The following is a 15,258-nucleotide window of genomic DNA, read 5'->3' on the forward strand; positions in this document are numbered from 1 at the left end:
CAGGAATCATATGCAATCTGGGTAACCCGTTCTTGGTTAATTGAGAACTGTTCATATGCCACTGCGCTCCACTGTTTTTTTCATCATTTGCAAATGTGTAAGTGTAAAACAGTGCAGGAAGAAATGAGTTGTTGAGTCCGGTTGCTTCTGCTGTGAGCATCACCCTTTCCTAGCCTCCCTGAAGTCCAGCTGAAAAGCAGTGAGGTTTTCCTGCTTCCATCCAGCACTCAGGAGAGCTGGTTCAGACTCACTAGGAGTAGGAACCAGCTCCTGAACTCCAGACTAACAGAACACCTAATTTTAACCTGTTTATTTAGATGACTATCTTATCCTTTGGCTTACATACAATACCTGCCCGGTGCTGTATTCTTAAGGAAATGTAGCAAAAGCAACGAATTTTGCCCAAGGAAAAAGTTCTCTCTTTTATGTTTTATATAAACCCAAATCCAGATTTTAGGGCAAATGTAGAGCACCATCTCCACGAAGCAGGTTTCAGGATAGTGCACAGCTTGACAGGCTTTTCAAAATAAAACCGTCAGTACTTGCCTGTTAAATAATCAGAGCTTGCCCTCTTCTGGTCACGGGCAGTTGTACACGGGGATTTTTTATGACCGTGTGGAAATTATTATCTAAAAGACTCATTGGAAAACTGCACATTTTGAGAGTTAATCTTATTGAAATATATTTTATTATATTTTACTTGTTTTCCAAAAATTGTTTAAAAAACTGTTGCAACTATAATAGTTAAAAGAAATTTGAGGTGTAGCTCATTTCTTTTCTTATATCATACTTGTCCAGGCTGTATCTTGGATAATGCCTTTCATGTCCTCTATCTTCAGGAGCTGCCCAGAGGCTTCCTTTTCTGCTGCTTTCCTTTCAGACCCATCTGATGAAAGGCAGCCTGTTACAGCAGGAAGGCGTTTTGCAGCAGCTATTTACTGCCCCCCAGAAGAAAGGACCATGGCATCACATGGTAAACTTGAAGGAGGTAAATGTTTCCCTAAGTAAATTATCAGTTAGGTGCATTCTTGGACATATGAATAGAAAAAGGAACCTCCATTTATTTCCCCAGAGGAAAAGTTAAAGCTCACACGCTATCAGAGCATCAGTGTAACACTGCAGTTATCAGTGGCTTACACACAGACATTTTATTGTACATTGGAGAACCCCCTAATCTATTGGGAGTGCAGAGCATATTCCAGTTTCTGTTGCACATGCAGCTGTGGGTTACATTTACTCATATACTGTAGGTTGGATTTTAGCCCCCCTCTGCCTTGTGCCCCAGTTCCAAGTATTAGAGGGGGAGTGGAGAAAGTTCAGTGTTTTGAAGAGAGGCAGCTTCACAGGTGACCATCCTCCCTCCTCTGCTGGGAGATGAAGTCCACTTTTCAAATGTGAGAATAGTTTCATGGTTCATTTAGCCCCTGATCTGCTGATGGTTTTTGATGCTAGCTTTTCTTGCGCTTCCCTATACTTCTGACTGCTTTTATCATGTCCGTGGTCTTTCTTCTGAGCTGGCTGCTATGTGTTATCTGTTGCTTTCTAGGCATGTTTGAAACGTCAGTAATACAGATGTTCCCCTAGTCACGAGAGTTTCTGATGATGGTGTTGCAACTCCTGGCTACTCCTTGTTCCACACAAGAATATCAGCCTTTGTTGGTCTTAACAGCTATCCATGCTTGTGTCACTCATATTACAGTGGAGTTAAAGCTGAAAACGTCGGGACTCAGACTTCAGATTTCAAAGTCACCACCTACCTTATATAAAGTCCTAGGGTAAACTGCGCAGCAGACATGATGGATATCCTTCAGAGGAAATCCTTGAGATCCCTGATGTTTTTAGAGATGATACCCATTATTAAGACAGACCACTGCATGGCACTATTGCACCAGCATCGCTGCAGCACCGGCCCTGAGGCCGGGGAAAGATTATCTGAAATTGTCCCATTACCTGCCTCCCAGTATCCCTTCTGCTGAGTGAATGGCTGCCTCCTTCCACCACTGAAATATGACCAGAATGGGACATGTGCTGCAAGATGGAAGTAAACCCTGCCTCTTCCCATGCAATCCTCTCTTCCTTCCACCATATACCTGATGAGAGGGTTTGATTCAACATGGTGATCTAACAACAGCTGGATAAGAAAGAAGATGTTCATGCTGCCCTAAATGGAGGTTTTAAACCATGTCCCTCTCCTTCTGGGAAACAGGAGACAAGTACTTCTCTTCTCTGTATGGTTTAAGGTGCTGGAAGTAAAACCCTTTTCCTCACTGGTCTCAGAGCCCATCCGTCTGACAGGACTGGTAACAGGCAGACAGCTCTGTGCACGTGTGCATAAGGTGTTGCCGTACAACAGCGATGTGTTTGGGAATTCTGGACTGAAGGAACGGCTAGACATTGCTATTTGGCTCTACAAAGGTTAGGATTTTGTTCCAGTCATCAAAAAAACCAACCATCCTTCACATGACAAGAGGCGTGATAATGCTTATCAGTGTCTACAGGTATCTTAAGGGTGGGTGCCAAGAGGACAGGGCCGGGCTCTTTTCAGTGGTGCCCAGCGACAGGACAAGGGGCAATGGGAACAAACTGCAACTCAGGAAGCTCCACCTGAGTGTGAGGAAGAACTTCTTTACTCTGAGGGTGACAGATCACTGGCACAGGCTGCCCAGGGAGGCTGTGGCGTCTCCTTCTCTGGAGACATTCAAAACCCACCTGGATGCTCTAGGTGCAGCCTGCTCTAGAGGAACCTGCTTTAGCAGGGGGTGGGACTAGATGATCTCCAGAGGTCCCTTCCAACCCAGCCATTCTGTGACTCTGTGATAGTAAAGGGGAGAAAAAAGGCATTGATTTCAAGTTCTGGATCAGTGATGGGTTTAAACTCTACATCCAAACCTCCCGACCTTGGAAATGTTTGACTTGCTTTGGGCACACATTTTGTGGCTTCAGTTGGACCATGTGAAGTGTGACAGCTCTGAATCATTCCGGTTTGATTACTCAAGCAGTCTCCTCATGGCAGCCTTGACATAAGTGATGAACTAACTAATAGGAAATGGAGCCCTACCCATATTCCGAGGCGTAGTCCTGGGCTCTGCACAGACCACAGGTCAGAAGTGCCTTTCTACATGTGCTACACATCTCTGCCCTGCTGCTGAGCCATCATATATTTCAATGAGAGGAGGGAGCATCGGTGTGGCACAACACCAGCGCTCCAGGCTCCCACCTGTCCTGCGGGAGGTTTCAGGCAGCCTATGGAAAATGCTCTGCATGTCAGCATCAGCCACTCATGGCTCATAGCATGTAGTTTGGCATCTACAGTTAATCAAAGAAGCAGCCTATTTTATTTTTTTTAATTTAAAAGTCCTGAGCACTCCACTTGCTATGGAATTGAAAAATAAACTGAGATTATTTCAAGTAGCCAGAATGGTAATACTTTAAAAGTGGATGTTTTGAATGTTTTCTTTCTTTTCAAGGACATCCTTAATCTGTAACTCCACGTGAAAGACCCATGGCACCAACATGCTTTTGGTACCACAAGCAGTGAGGAGCTAGGAAGGCAGCACTAAAGCAAAGTACAAAGGAAATAATGTAAAGAAACAGGAGTAATAGAAGGCAACAGCAGCTCTCCAGTTACTTCTTTTTACTATTATAGATTAAATATGCAGTGTCTTTGCAAACAGGCTTTCAAAATATAGTTGTACACAAATAAAATGAACTCTAGACCCACAACTGTTAAAAGATCCAAGTGAACATGAGCAGAGCGTGGGCTCTGAGATGGGTCTATGGTGCTCACACTGCCTTGCTCTTCCCTCGTTTCCCTGGTGCAGCCTTGGTACCTGTTGAGCATCATTCCCCAGGCAATGCCCAGGTCTGGGGTGAGCGTGTGCTGGGGACCATCCCAAGGGGCACTTTGGGTGTGGACACCCTCGTTTGTGGGAGAAAAGAGTTTAGCCCCATGGGGGCAATGCAGGCTGCCCTGCTTGGCCTCAGCAGCAGAGATTTGTCCTTGGCCTGTTTTCAGGGCAAGCATAGCCAGGAGAAACAGGAAAAGGGATTGAGGCATGACCAGAGCTTGTTATATCAGTAGACAGGAAAAACTGTAAGTGACTTGCCATTGGGAAATGTAACTAAAATACAGGAGCCCTCAAACCAAGATTATGGACTTCAAATTGGAATATAAGCTTGACTGAATGACCTTTTTTACCGGGGCTTAAAGCAATGTACAAACTTTAGAGGCTTTGGCAACTTTGAAGCTCATGACATCCAGATTCGAAGTTTGCTATTTGGCCTTTCTGCCAGGTTACTTCTTGCCAGAAAGACAAGGAATTTAGGCAAGGAAACGCAGCTGCCGTAACAAGTTGGAGTACTGCTCTCATTCTGCGGTACATAGCTCGCTGCACACAGAGCTGAGCTTGCAGCCTTGCACCTGCATCAGCTTCTGCTGCTTTTTGACTGCAGGCCGAGTCTGCCAGGGGCATAACTTGGCTCTGAAATAAAACAGGTTGCATGGGTCAGAAACCGACTGTTACAGATCTGGAGCTTTTGGCCCATCCCACCAAAAGAGCAAGTAAATGGTGCCACTTTTGTGACTTTAAATCAGAAAACTAATCTTAGAGGTAATTCTTGATCACCTGTCCAGTTCTAAATGGGGTCCAATTCAATTTTATATCCCAGTTCTGCAGCCCAGCAGCTTCCCTAGCAATTCTGTGTTTTTCAGTGAGTCCTGTAAATGAATCCCTTTTACCCTGAAAATCAGTGTGTTAACAGCCAGAATCTTGCTGCAGCTATTGATGTATGCACCCAGAGCTACCTTATTCACTTTTCTTTCCCCAGATTCCCTTTTTTTCCCCCAATATTGAGTCAAGATTAAGAGGTGCATGTGCATGTGTGTGTAGTTTGTTCTCTTTTTTAATAATCTCAGTGCTAGAGGTTACATTTATAGGCTCAGTTTATGGGGTAATGTTTCAAAACAACCAGCCTAAGCACTGGAAAACACATAGCAGGGGTTAATCCCACATTAGCAAAGAAATAGGCTTGTTTTATTCATAGGTCTTATTTAAGTCTCATTTCCATGCTTTTATGACTACATTAGGTTTTCATCTCACATGGGCACATGTCAGAGAAGTAATGGAGCGAGAGAAGAGACAAGCCCTTTTTCAGTTCACAGAACCCCAATTCTTTATTAATCACAGCTTGCTCACAATGACATACAGGAAAATAGCACTAATGAAGAGTAGAATATGCAGGCAGCAACCTCCAGGGGGGTAGGGACAACTTCAAAACTGCAGCTATTTTGGGGATGGTGTAAAAGGTTTAGTGATATTGTACTTGGCACAAGCACCCTGTCTAGTCATTCGTCCTGCTTCAGCCCTCTTAGTCCTAGATGTCTGTCACTAGGTAGGGTTGGCTAACACTGAAGAGTAAAGGTCATGATGAATGGAAGTCAGCAGTGTCAAAAAAAAAGGTAACGACTGGCTCATGGGTTTCAGGTGAAATATTTGGTAGCCTCTTGTACTATTATGCATAATGTGGTAGCATCAGATAAGTATCATAGATCATGGCACCTACAGATAAAGCCACTTGATGCTATCTATTAGTTGCTCCATTGATAAATTTTCAAGTGGTGAATTAAGCTTGGTTTACAATTAGCATTTATATGGCAGTTTGGCATCATTCAAAATTTGTCACAGCTTGATGGGTTACAATGTGTCTCTTAAATTTGCCCCAAACTGATCCCACTTGGTTTCATTCTGTTGCACAGCCGTATTTGTTGCCTCTCACTTCAAAATCAGAAGCAACACATACTCTGCACGGCAATTTAACCTCAATTATACAGCACACTACAGAGTCCTGCAGCATAAGCTGTGTTTAAAGAAACTACATTTTAAGAGCCTTTTGTCTTGGACAGCTGAATGTGAAGTCACGATACCTGTGAACTAGTCACTGTTTCAACAAAGCTTATCGATGGCAAAGCATTCTAGGTTATTAGGCAATGACTGGTCTCTAGCACCATAGAACTACTACTGACCTCGTGGTGGTTTGGAATGAAAGTCGCAGGGAATGGAATTAGACATGAGGTGCTTCATATGAACAGACCCAGCAAATTCAACTGAGTGGAAATAGACAACATCAGAAGCCTGTTACAGGACATGTAAGATTATGAAATAACTTGCATAATGCAATACTTGTATTTTTTAACAAAAATGTAAGTATTTACAAAATAAGATCCAAGTTTTTTAAACATCAAGCAAATCATTCTGCAAAGAGACCGCATTGTTTTTGTTTTTATTTTTGTTTCTTTTTTAAAGTTTTTTTATTGAGTTCTTGATTTTTATTTTTTTTTTTAAACCATGTCATACATTTCCCATACTGATATCGCATGATCCATAATAATATAGGCAGGGGGAGTTTACTAATGGTGGGGATGGGTCACATCCACCATCGCTGTTTTCAGCCAGACAGTTCCACCTGGAGCTCCTTGTTTCTACGGACCTCTGCAGCATGCCTCTCCTGGAAAACATCAAGAAGGGAAAAATCAAACCTCTTTCTCATTCCATCTGCCCAGGGAAGCTCCTGATGACAACCTGTTTAGGTTGTGCATTTGATGCTTGTGCAAAACTTGTTTCACAGCACAACCATCTTTAAAGGATGCAACTCCAGAGAGGTGTCATCCACCAGACCCGCCTGAGGCACGTTTGATGTTTAACATTCTACTTATGCTGTGGAGCTCAGTCCTTTATCTGATACGACCTTATAATCCTCAGCACCTCACAGAGTTAAATTTTAAAGGCCCACATAGAGAGCTGCTGCATGCAGCGTAAAACGTGCCATGTACTCGTATTTACCCTTTGAATTCCCAGATGTTGAAATACAGGAAAGGATGAGTGGGCTTGAATTAATTGCTTGAACACTGTATGCAGAAGTGTTGATGACTGTGTTATCTGTAGCATTTAGGAAGTATAAATAAATTTAGTATCACCAAGAGGGGTCAATCTGAACCTCTCAAACATCCCTTTAGACCGTATGATGAAACTAGTTGTCCTCTCCATTTTTTCTCCGGCTGTGATGGAGAAAGGATGCAGTTACCAAAAAACAGTGCTAGACCCTTCTGTCCACTTTCAGCCATGTTTTTTTCCTTTTACAAAAGCAGTCATAATTAATTAAGACTTATTTGAACCACTGTATATTCAGACACTTCTGTGGAAATGGATCTGTGGTCAGGAACAACAGCTGTCAAATGAATTTAGGAATGTTCTGCTTGAGATGTTTATAGAACTATGATTTTTGGCAGCTTCTGGGTTTTTGGTTTATGCTTCTGTCCTTTCAACTATCAGACTATCAGACTTCTACCTCTTGTGTCTGATCACTGGGAAAAAAACACCCCAGACATCCAAAGGACAAGCACAAGATGCCTACAGAAGTAGTCACTTAGCTGACCTTGGTTTAAGGTACTCCCTAGACTCCATGCTTTAGAGTCTTTTATGGTAAAAAATGCACAGGAGGCAACAGTTACATTTGTATTGTTTGAGTTGGACTATGGATCACAGGCCAAGGCAGCTTATTGCATCGATTGAACTTGTAAATCAGTTCTTAAAAGATCCATAATTCTGAATGCTAGAGTTTATAAGAGTTGTTCCTTGAGGCTCCTATTAACTGCAGTATACAGAAGTTATTTTTGATTGCAGGAACTTCTAGGCACCAGTACCTTGTGGCATCCACAGTTCTGTATAACTTTTGAAGATTTGGACCCAGATATCTCACTTCTTTTCCTGCATATTCAAGGGCTGCTTTTATGTTGGCAAAACTGTATAGTTACGCAATTCTTAATTACTGGTCTGTACAAACATTCCAAAATGAGTTACTGTCATCTTTGTCCAGAAGCCTTCTTTGGATTTCATGCACGTATGCTGTCATACTGCTGTGGAAATGGGGTTTAACAGTCTGTTAATATTAACCTAGGACAGAGAGATGCTTCAGCTGTCCTTCCTATTTCCTTTTGGACCTCAAGGATGACTAATTGGCTTTTGCCTTTGTTTTCATGAACTTTGGAATATGTGCCTGCAAACTAATCTAATGCAAAAATGTCAAGTAATCTGGATAGAGTTCTTAAGCTCAAGAACCAGCCCGTTTGTGTAGTTACTTGTACCACCATCCTTTGGTTTCTGTTGTTTCTTTCGTACTCTCTGAGACTTTGGTCTCCACCAAAGAAGCAGAGGTGCTTGTGGAGAAGATCTCATTGAAAACCCCTGAGAGCTATTTTCTTTCTGTTAGTCAATTTACTCACATATTAGAAAGTTCATCACTGGGAGAAACAAATGATCACTCATGCAGAACTAATTTTTTTTTCTTAATACTTCTAAATCTTTATTTGCATGTTTCCCTCTGGTGTGTGGCAGGGTTGCTTTGGAGAAGGGCCCTCTTTGTCCTGCATGGTGGGGTTTGTGATTTACCTATTTCCTCTGGCTGTACCAAAGATCTCCAAAAGAAAATTTACACTCTTTTTATTGCAAGTTTTATGGAAGAACAGACCCCTTTTGATATATAGGGAAGATTTTTCCCCCACGTGTTTTCATCTTCCTCCTCTGAGAAACCAAGAACTACAGACACAGGACAATTGTTTGATTTGACCAATGAGTTTTCTTAAAAGCCCAAATCTAAACACAAGTGACCTTTCATTTGTTCACAGCACTTTTTAAAAGCTAGAAAATCAACCTTTCTCTGGAAAAAGTCCAGCCAAGGCCATGGAGATTAGGAAACTGGAGCATCTCAGTCTCTCCTACAAGGAAAAGCTGAGAGAGCTGGGCATGTTCAGCCTGGAAAAGAGAAGGCTCGGGGGGATCTCATCAATGTGTAGAAATACCTGAATGGAGGGTGCACAGAGCCTGGCTCTTTTCAGTGGTTCCCAGTGACAAGACCAGAGGCACTGGGCACACACTGAAACACAGGAGGTTCCCTCTGAACATCAGGAAACACTTTTCCACTGTGAGGGTCACTGAGCACTGGCACAGGTTGCCCAGGGAGGTTGTGGAGTCTCCATCCTTGGAGATATTCAAAAGCCACTTGGACATGGTCCTGGGCAGCCAGCTCTAGGTGGCCCTGCTTGAGCAGGGGGGTTGGACCAGATGACCTCCAGAGGTCCCCTCCCACCTCAACCATCCTATGATTGTGTGGTTATAAAAGTTCAGTCTTTTTCAAAAGTGAGTGGTGGTTTAGATAGGCATCAGGTGCTCTTAAAATTCATGGAAGTGTAGCAACTGAGATAAGAGCTACCCACAACATCCCTTTGAAATGTTCATAGGTTTTCCTTTCTAGTCTAAGGTGAGGAGTGATAGTGTGGTTACCTTCTCTTGGAGACGTTCAATAAGAGCAGCTAAATTAGCTTCACGGTTTTCTTTGATCTGTTCCATTTTCAGTATCAGCTTTTCCTCTGCCATTTTGCTGAAGTTATTGTTCTCCTCCAAAGCTTTTTGAAGCACTTCTCGCTCGTGTTCCCTCTTCTCTGCCAGATGTTTCAGCACCTGGGCCTCCTGGGACTGAAAACAGAGAGACAGAAATACTGATACAGAGCAAAGTAACCCCCATAGGGCAACAGTTCACTGCTTACGGAAACCATGAAAAGTTTGTTGCTTGGTTGTTCCATGCACTGTTTGGAAAGATCACTTCTGGGTATAAACCAGATTAGATTTAGTAACAGGGGCTGAGAAGCACTAGCTAAATGTGGGGTATGTGCCTGAGGTGGCAGCAGCAAAGAAGTGTCCATAGCACTTCTGTTAATAAGAAATGCTGTCGTGTTACTGCTCGGGGTCGTCTGGGTTACTGCAGTAGTTGCTCAACCTCTGACAGCTGCAGTCTTTCAGCTATGAGCATTTTAGTTGTAGGGACAGGGGTCTGGGGGCTGAAGGCATGTACAGTGTTAAAAGGGAGGTTGCCGACACAGGAGAGAGGTACATTTTCACCTAGGCTGGATCATCCTTTAATGTGCCTGAATAGTTAGTAACAGGCTTTGAAGTTTACTGTCCTGAAAGAGACAGAATCAATCCAGACAATGTGTTTCTTTTCCTGTGATATTTATGTTTGGCTTCGCCTCACTGATCAGGAAGGGAAAAAAAGTGGTTTTTTTTTTCTCTATAGAAAATAACAAAGAAGCTATTTTTAGTTAAAAGTTCAAATTTTGCAAGGAAGATGAAAACTGCAGGTAGGAATGAAATAGATGCAGCCCATGCACAATACTGTCATTCTTCTTTATAAACGCATTGCTCAGAACCATAAGCTTTGTAATTTATTTAAAATCAAATTACTAATATGAAACCACTAATCCTAGAAAAGAAGCCAAAGAACTTGCAGCATTGGGCCCATCCTCCAGGGAAGTCTAGTCAAAAAGACAATATATTTCAGAGCAGTTATTTGCAAATGATAAACAACATTGTAAGCTTTTGGATAAAATTAATTAGAGGGAGCATGAGAAGGAAACAGAAAACAGGGAATGGAATATGTCTCCAGGAAGCTAAGGGCGTATTTCAGTGCAGATCACAATGCACTGTTGCCATTGTTATCCGTAAAAATGAATTAGTCTAAGGCCTAAAATAAGGGCTTTAACCAATAATTACAATTAGCAGTAATGAATCCTATTAAATTCTATCATGTGGCTATAAATGGAGTGCAAAAAGCTGCAATTCTTTTACACGAGTGAGATCCAACTAGGAGGAGAAAGTGAATATTTTAATGAAGGTAAGAGATACATAACGCCAAATGCACTGATGAGGCAAATTGAGAAAAGGCAGAAAAACCCAGGCAGAACATCTTGCAGCAAGACACTGGAGTAAAATATATCTGGCTTTGAAAGGCTGTAATGGCTTGCCTGAGATCAGAGGAAAGCGCTGCTTTCATCCATCTTGGCCACTTAATATATTTGCTTTTTCCTCTGGCCTGGTTGCCATTAAGGGCTCATTTCTCAGCCTGTGATCCCTGGAGCACTTGTTAATGGGAATGGCCTAATGAAATGGTTGGTAGCTTCCAAAGGCTCTTCCTGGCTCTTACCCCCATTATAGTATATGCTGAACAGAGAGTAATAGAGCAAGCATGTTTCAGATCTTTGACTCAGAGAAAATAACTGCTGTGCAGGCCAAAAGATGTTGCAAAGAGAAACAAAACGTCCCCAGACAGGTGCAGCCAAAAGCAGAGGGAGTTTCACTGGTAGAGAATACAAGGAGGATGAGCCAAAGGGCAAAAGAATTGGGCAAAGAGGGAGTTTTGTAGACTAATTGAAAAATCATAAAAGCCCCATAAGTCTAACAAAAACATAAATAATTTTAATAATCATATAATAAAAGTAGGTTAGTTTGGACCAAAATACTTCATTTCAGATACCTGGCATTCAACATTTCTTTAACTGTAGGCTATTTCAAAATGTAAAAAAGTTATTTTGAAAGACTTGGTACAATGTAAAGCTGAAACAATTGAACATCTTCATATTGCTTTACCACTTTTGGACCAAATTGAGTGGCTCAGTTTGACCAGCACTTGTGAAGTTATTCTGCATTTTCTGTTTAATTCAGTATTCAATGGCAACCTTTCATCTACTTTTGGAAAAGTTACTGTCATTAAATTTTGGTTGCTGATAGGAATTCTGTGAACCCTTTGCTTAAGTGATCTAAAAGCAACTTTGATAATCTAAGAATCTATTTCCCTTCCTGTTGGGAGTTTGCATAGAAAAGGTGCCATGATAGTAATTGTAATGTTCTCTCAAAGGCTAACATTTCATGGTGTTTGTATGTATATGTAATATACATTATAAAATCAAACCTTTTCAGATTTGGAAAACAGACATTTCCAAGGACATATTCAGGGCCCGCGGAGATACTATAATAAAAAGTAAGGTTTGGACTGTGCCTTTAGACACCATTTTTGAAAAAAGCATTGGCTTTCAGTGGGAAGTAGCAAAATGCCTTTGAGACTTTGGGGCACTTGCCCATTTTTCAGGATTTATTTTCTCCCATTCAATTGCTTTGCCTTCTGGAAATACTTCTTATTATCGTAAATTCAGGCAAATAGTGAAAAATTAGAGTTCCATATCAAAGTACACACAGTTCTGGAGGCTATGCTGACAGACAACACGTTCAAAAGTAATTTGTCCAATAATGCATGATAATGATGAAAATCCTTATACTCGCATTCAGTATTTACTGGATGCAAATTGTGCTTGGCACCAGTAAGAGTCTAAATAAAAGCTAAACCAAGCCTTGGGAACAGACTGCACACCCATTAATGTGATTTTCATTTACAATATGCCTTAGATGGCATCCCTTTTCCTCGTTTAAAATCTTCAAAGTAACCACCGCTGGTTCAAAATAAAGGGACCCCCCTCCGCACCACAAAACACCCATGCGGTAAAGTCTCATTTATGCTCACGTCCCCTTTCTAACTCCATTGTACCCCTGCTGTGAGCCTGCCTGTTTCCCTGGTGTTCAGACCAGTTTTGAAATCCCCTTATGACGATTTTGGAAGGTGGCTGGTATGTTTTTGTACTGGATTGTCAACCTATTTTCTGTTTCCAACATATCTGGCAAAAGAACTTGGCCACCCTGTCCGTTCAAAGTCTACTACATATGCAGAAATGGGTAAATGAATGACCTCAGATACCCAATAGGGCTGGGATTAATAGACTCCCTTGGTTGTTTGTGTTGGCTTTTATCTGCTGTGTTTGGACTCCCACAGTCTCAATACAGGATTCCAACATATGTAGGAATTTTTATTCCAAGTTTATTTTCAGCATTGTACTGACTGAAGTGCTGGAAAAGATCTTTTCAAATCCTTGATAGTCCATGTTCTAACACACTTGTAAATGGCTTACGATAAGAGCTTCTTGCACAGCTATTGTGAGAAAACGAGTGAAAAAAGGCTGGAAATGGGATGATAGATAAAGAAAATTAATCAGGAAAGAAAAGTATGAAATGGTGGAGAAAGAAAAAAGCAATATTCAAGGTGGAATATCCAGAAGACTTTTTAAATATAACAAGACATAATCAATGTAGCTGTAGCTACAGCATCTAATAATAGATGTGGAGGAATAAAAATGCTGGTACAGATACCTTTGCTCCTAGACATGTACTGCTGTGTTAAAAAGGTGGCTCATGAAGGCAAACTCCTTTGATATTCATGTCATATCTGTAAAATATCATGGGCACCCTGAGTTTTCAGAGATGTGTGCTTCAAAAGGTAATGCACATCTCATATTTAGCTGGCCAGAGATAGATGCAGAGAACTAAACACTCACTTTGTGAGCAAAATTATTTACTGAAACTGGCTTTGGAGATACATATATATTTTAGTTATTACTCACAGGAAGAAAATTCTACTTATCTGAGTAACAGGTCCTTTATTTCCTTACATTTATCTATTTTTCTTTGACATGTATATCCAAATATTGAAGCCATTGACGCAGAGATAAAATGAAAGGATTACTTTTAAGCAAGAAATGTGCTCAGACAACTGCTTTTAAACTAGGAATTTCAGTTAAAATGCATTCACTTTAGATACTAGGATCCATAGTTACCAGGATGTATGAGGCATGCTGCCAGTAATGAGCACTTCACTTTCATAACACATTCATTCACTGGCTGGATTTTTTAAAAATTCAGTTGTTCAGTAGAAGCTGCATTACCCTTGGTATTCTTCAGTGCATTGTGTATTTAAGGGATACTATTAATGAAGCAGAATGTGAACACAGAATTAAAGGCTCCTACTGCAATGTAAATGCCAAAGCGAAGCCTAGGTATTAATCAGAAAGAAATGGTGACTTGAAGTAGTGATGTTTGCAGGGGAAGGAATTAAGTGGGGATTTTTCCATGTAAAAGCAAGGGAATGGGCTCAAGTTAGACCTCACTCATGGCACTGGCTTCTAATAATCTCTGCACGATTACATCTTATTCCTCACTGGGAATACTATTATTTCTGTTACAATAGCACCTGTTCTGGATGTTTTGAGGACTCACTGTCCCAAGCAGCATGCAAATACACAGGGAAAGCAGTTTCTCTCCCAAAGCAAAGAAGGTCTAAAGAGACACCAAGAAGAGGGGGATGCTCCTGCTCAATGGGATCACAGAGCAGAGAAGTGAAATGGCCATATGGCAGGAAAGTCAGAGACATCTGAGCTGGAACTGTAGGTGAGGTCCTGCTTCTACTGAAACTAGATCGTGTAAAAGTTTGCTTGAATTTAAATGAAGATTTTTTTTTTTTTTTTGTCCAGTCTGCCAAGGGATCTTTGGGTCAGGGCTACTTAGAACATGGAGTAACAAAAAACAAAGAGCCCACCCACAATGTGATTCAGGAAAATTCACTTTCTCTTCCTCAGCTGGCATACAATTGCTGCTTTCAGGGTTGTGACCTGTGAGAGTGAACAAGGCATGTCAGAGGGATGCAAGAGGTACCACCTGAGCCCTCTGTCTGATGCTCACCCACCTGCTCAAGAGGTGTTTCATGATCTCCTGCTGTCTGAGGCCTGGCATTTTAAAGGTAATGAAGATCAATTTCAGTTTGTCTTATGACTGTTCATTAGCAGCAAAGCCCAGGGCAGGGGGAAGCTTTGCCAGCACTGGGACGTATGCTCTCTCTGCTCATGACTACATGTGCTCTGAGACAGACCCTGTGGCACCTAACATCAAAGCCTCTCCTAGCTGGTAGCAAACATTCTCCTGCAGGCACGTACTCTACGGGCTTATGCTTTTTGGAGGAGCAGCTGCGAAGTGGCTTGTGGTTTTGGCTTTTGCAAATGTTGGAAGTGAAGCACCATGCATGGAAATGCTGCAGTGTAAATCAAAATGCAGCAGAAACACCCGGTTCCAGTGCTGATTCCGCAAGTATTACTGGGACCTTTACATGGAAAAGCACTTCATGCTGTATTCCTTCCCCACAGCCAAGGGCCAGCAGTAACTGAAAGGGAGGTCAGTACATGGGCAACACAGGAGGCAAATGTCTTGGAAAATGTCTCAGCGAGCGCTTGTCCTCCTGCCCAGCCTGCTCGTATACAGATTTGGTGGGAAACCAAGGAGGGGAGCAGGAATGAGTTGAACGAAGAAAGCAAGCTCCATTTTTTGCCAGGGAAGGTGCCCATCCCTTCTCTGCGGGAAGTTTCGCAGGCCCCATGCTATGTCTAGGAGGAAGCATATGTCCCTCAGCACTGCTGCCCTCCGTGCCTTAGTGAAGCCTTTTCCCCCAGTAGCCTGCTGCACTGTGAGGTAAGGCACAGGTGTCTTTTTTGATGCCAAA

At 41.9% G+C, this 15,258-nt stretch overlaps 1 protein-coding gene across 1 annotated transcript in view; it reads right to left on the minus strand.

The window, feature by feature from the left end:
- Positions 1-5,146: 5,146 nt before the first annotated feature.
- Positions 5,147-15,258, minus strand: part of STMN2 (stathmin 2) — a 41,322-nt gene continuing 31,210 nt past the window's right edge. Inside the window, exons 4-5 of the mRNA XM_005241134.4 lie at positions 9,336-9,527; positions 5,147-6,504 (exon numbers count right to left, since the gene is read on the minus strand). Coding sequence (XP_005241191.1) covers positions 6,445-6,504; positions 9,336-9,527 — 252 coding nt within the window. The 3' untranslated portion in view covers positions 5,147-6,444. The remainder of the gene's footprint in view (positions 6,505-9,335; positions 9,528-15,258) is intronic.

The sequence above is a fragment of the Falco peregrinus genome, chromosome 3, assembly GCF_023634155.1.
Source record: "Falco peregrinus isolate bFalPer1 chromosome 3, bFalPer1.pri, whole genome shotgun sequence".
In the NCBI taxonomy this organism is placed as follows: Eukaryota; Metazoa; Chordata; class Aves; order Falconiformes; family Falconidae; genus Falco; species Falco peregrinus.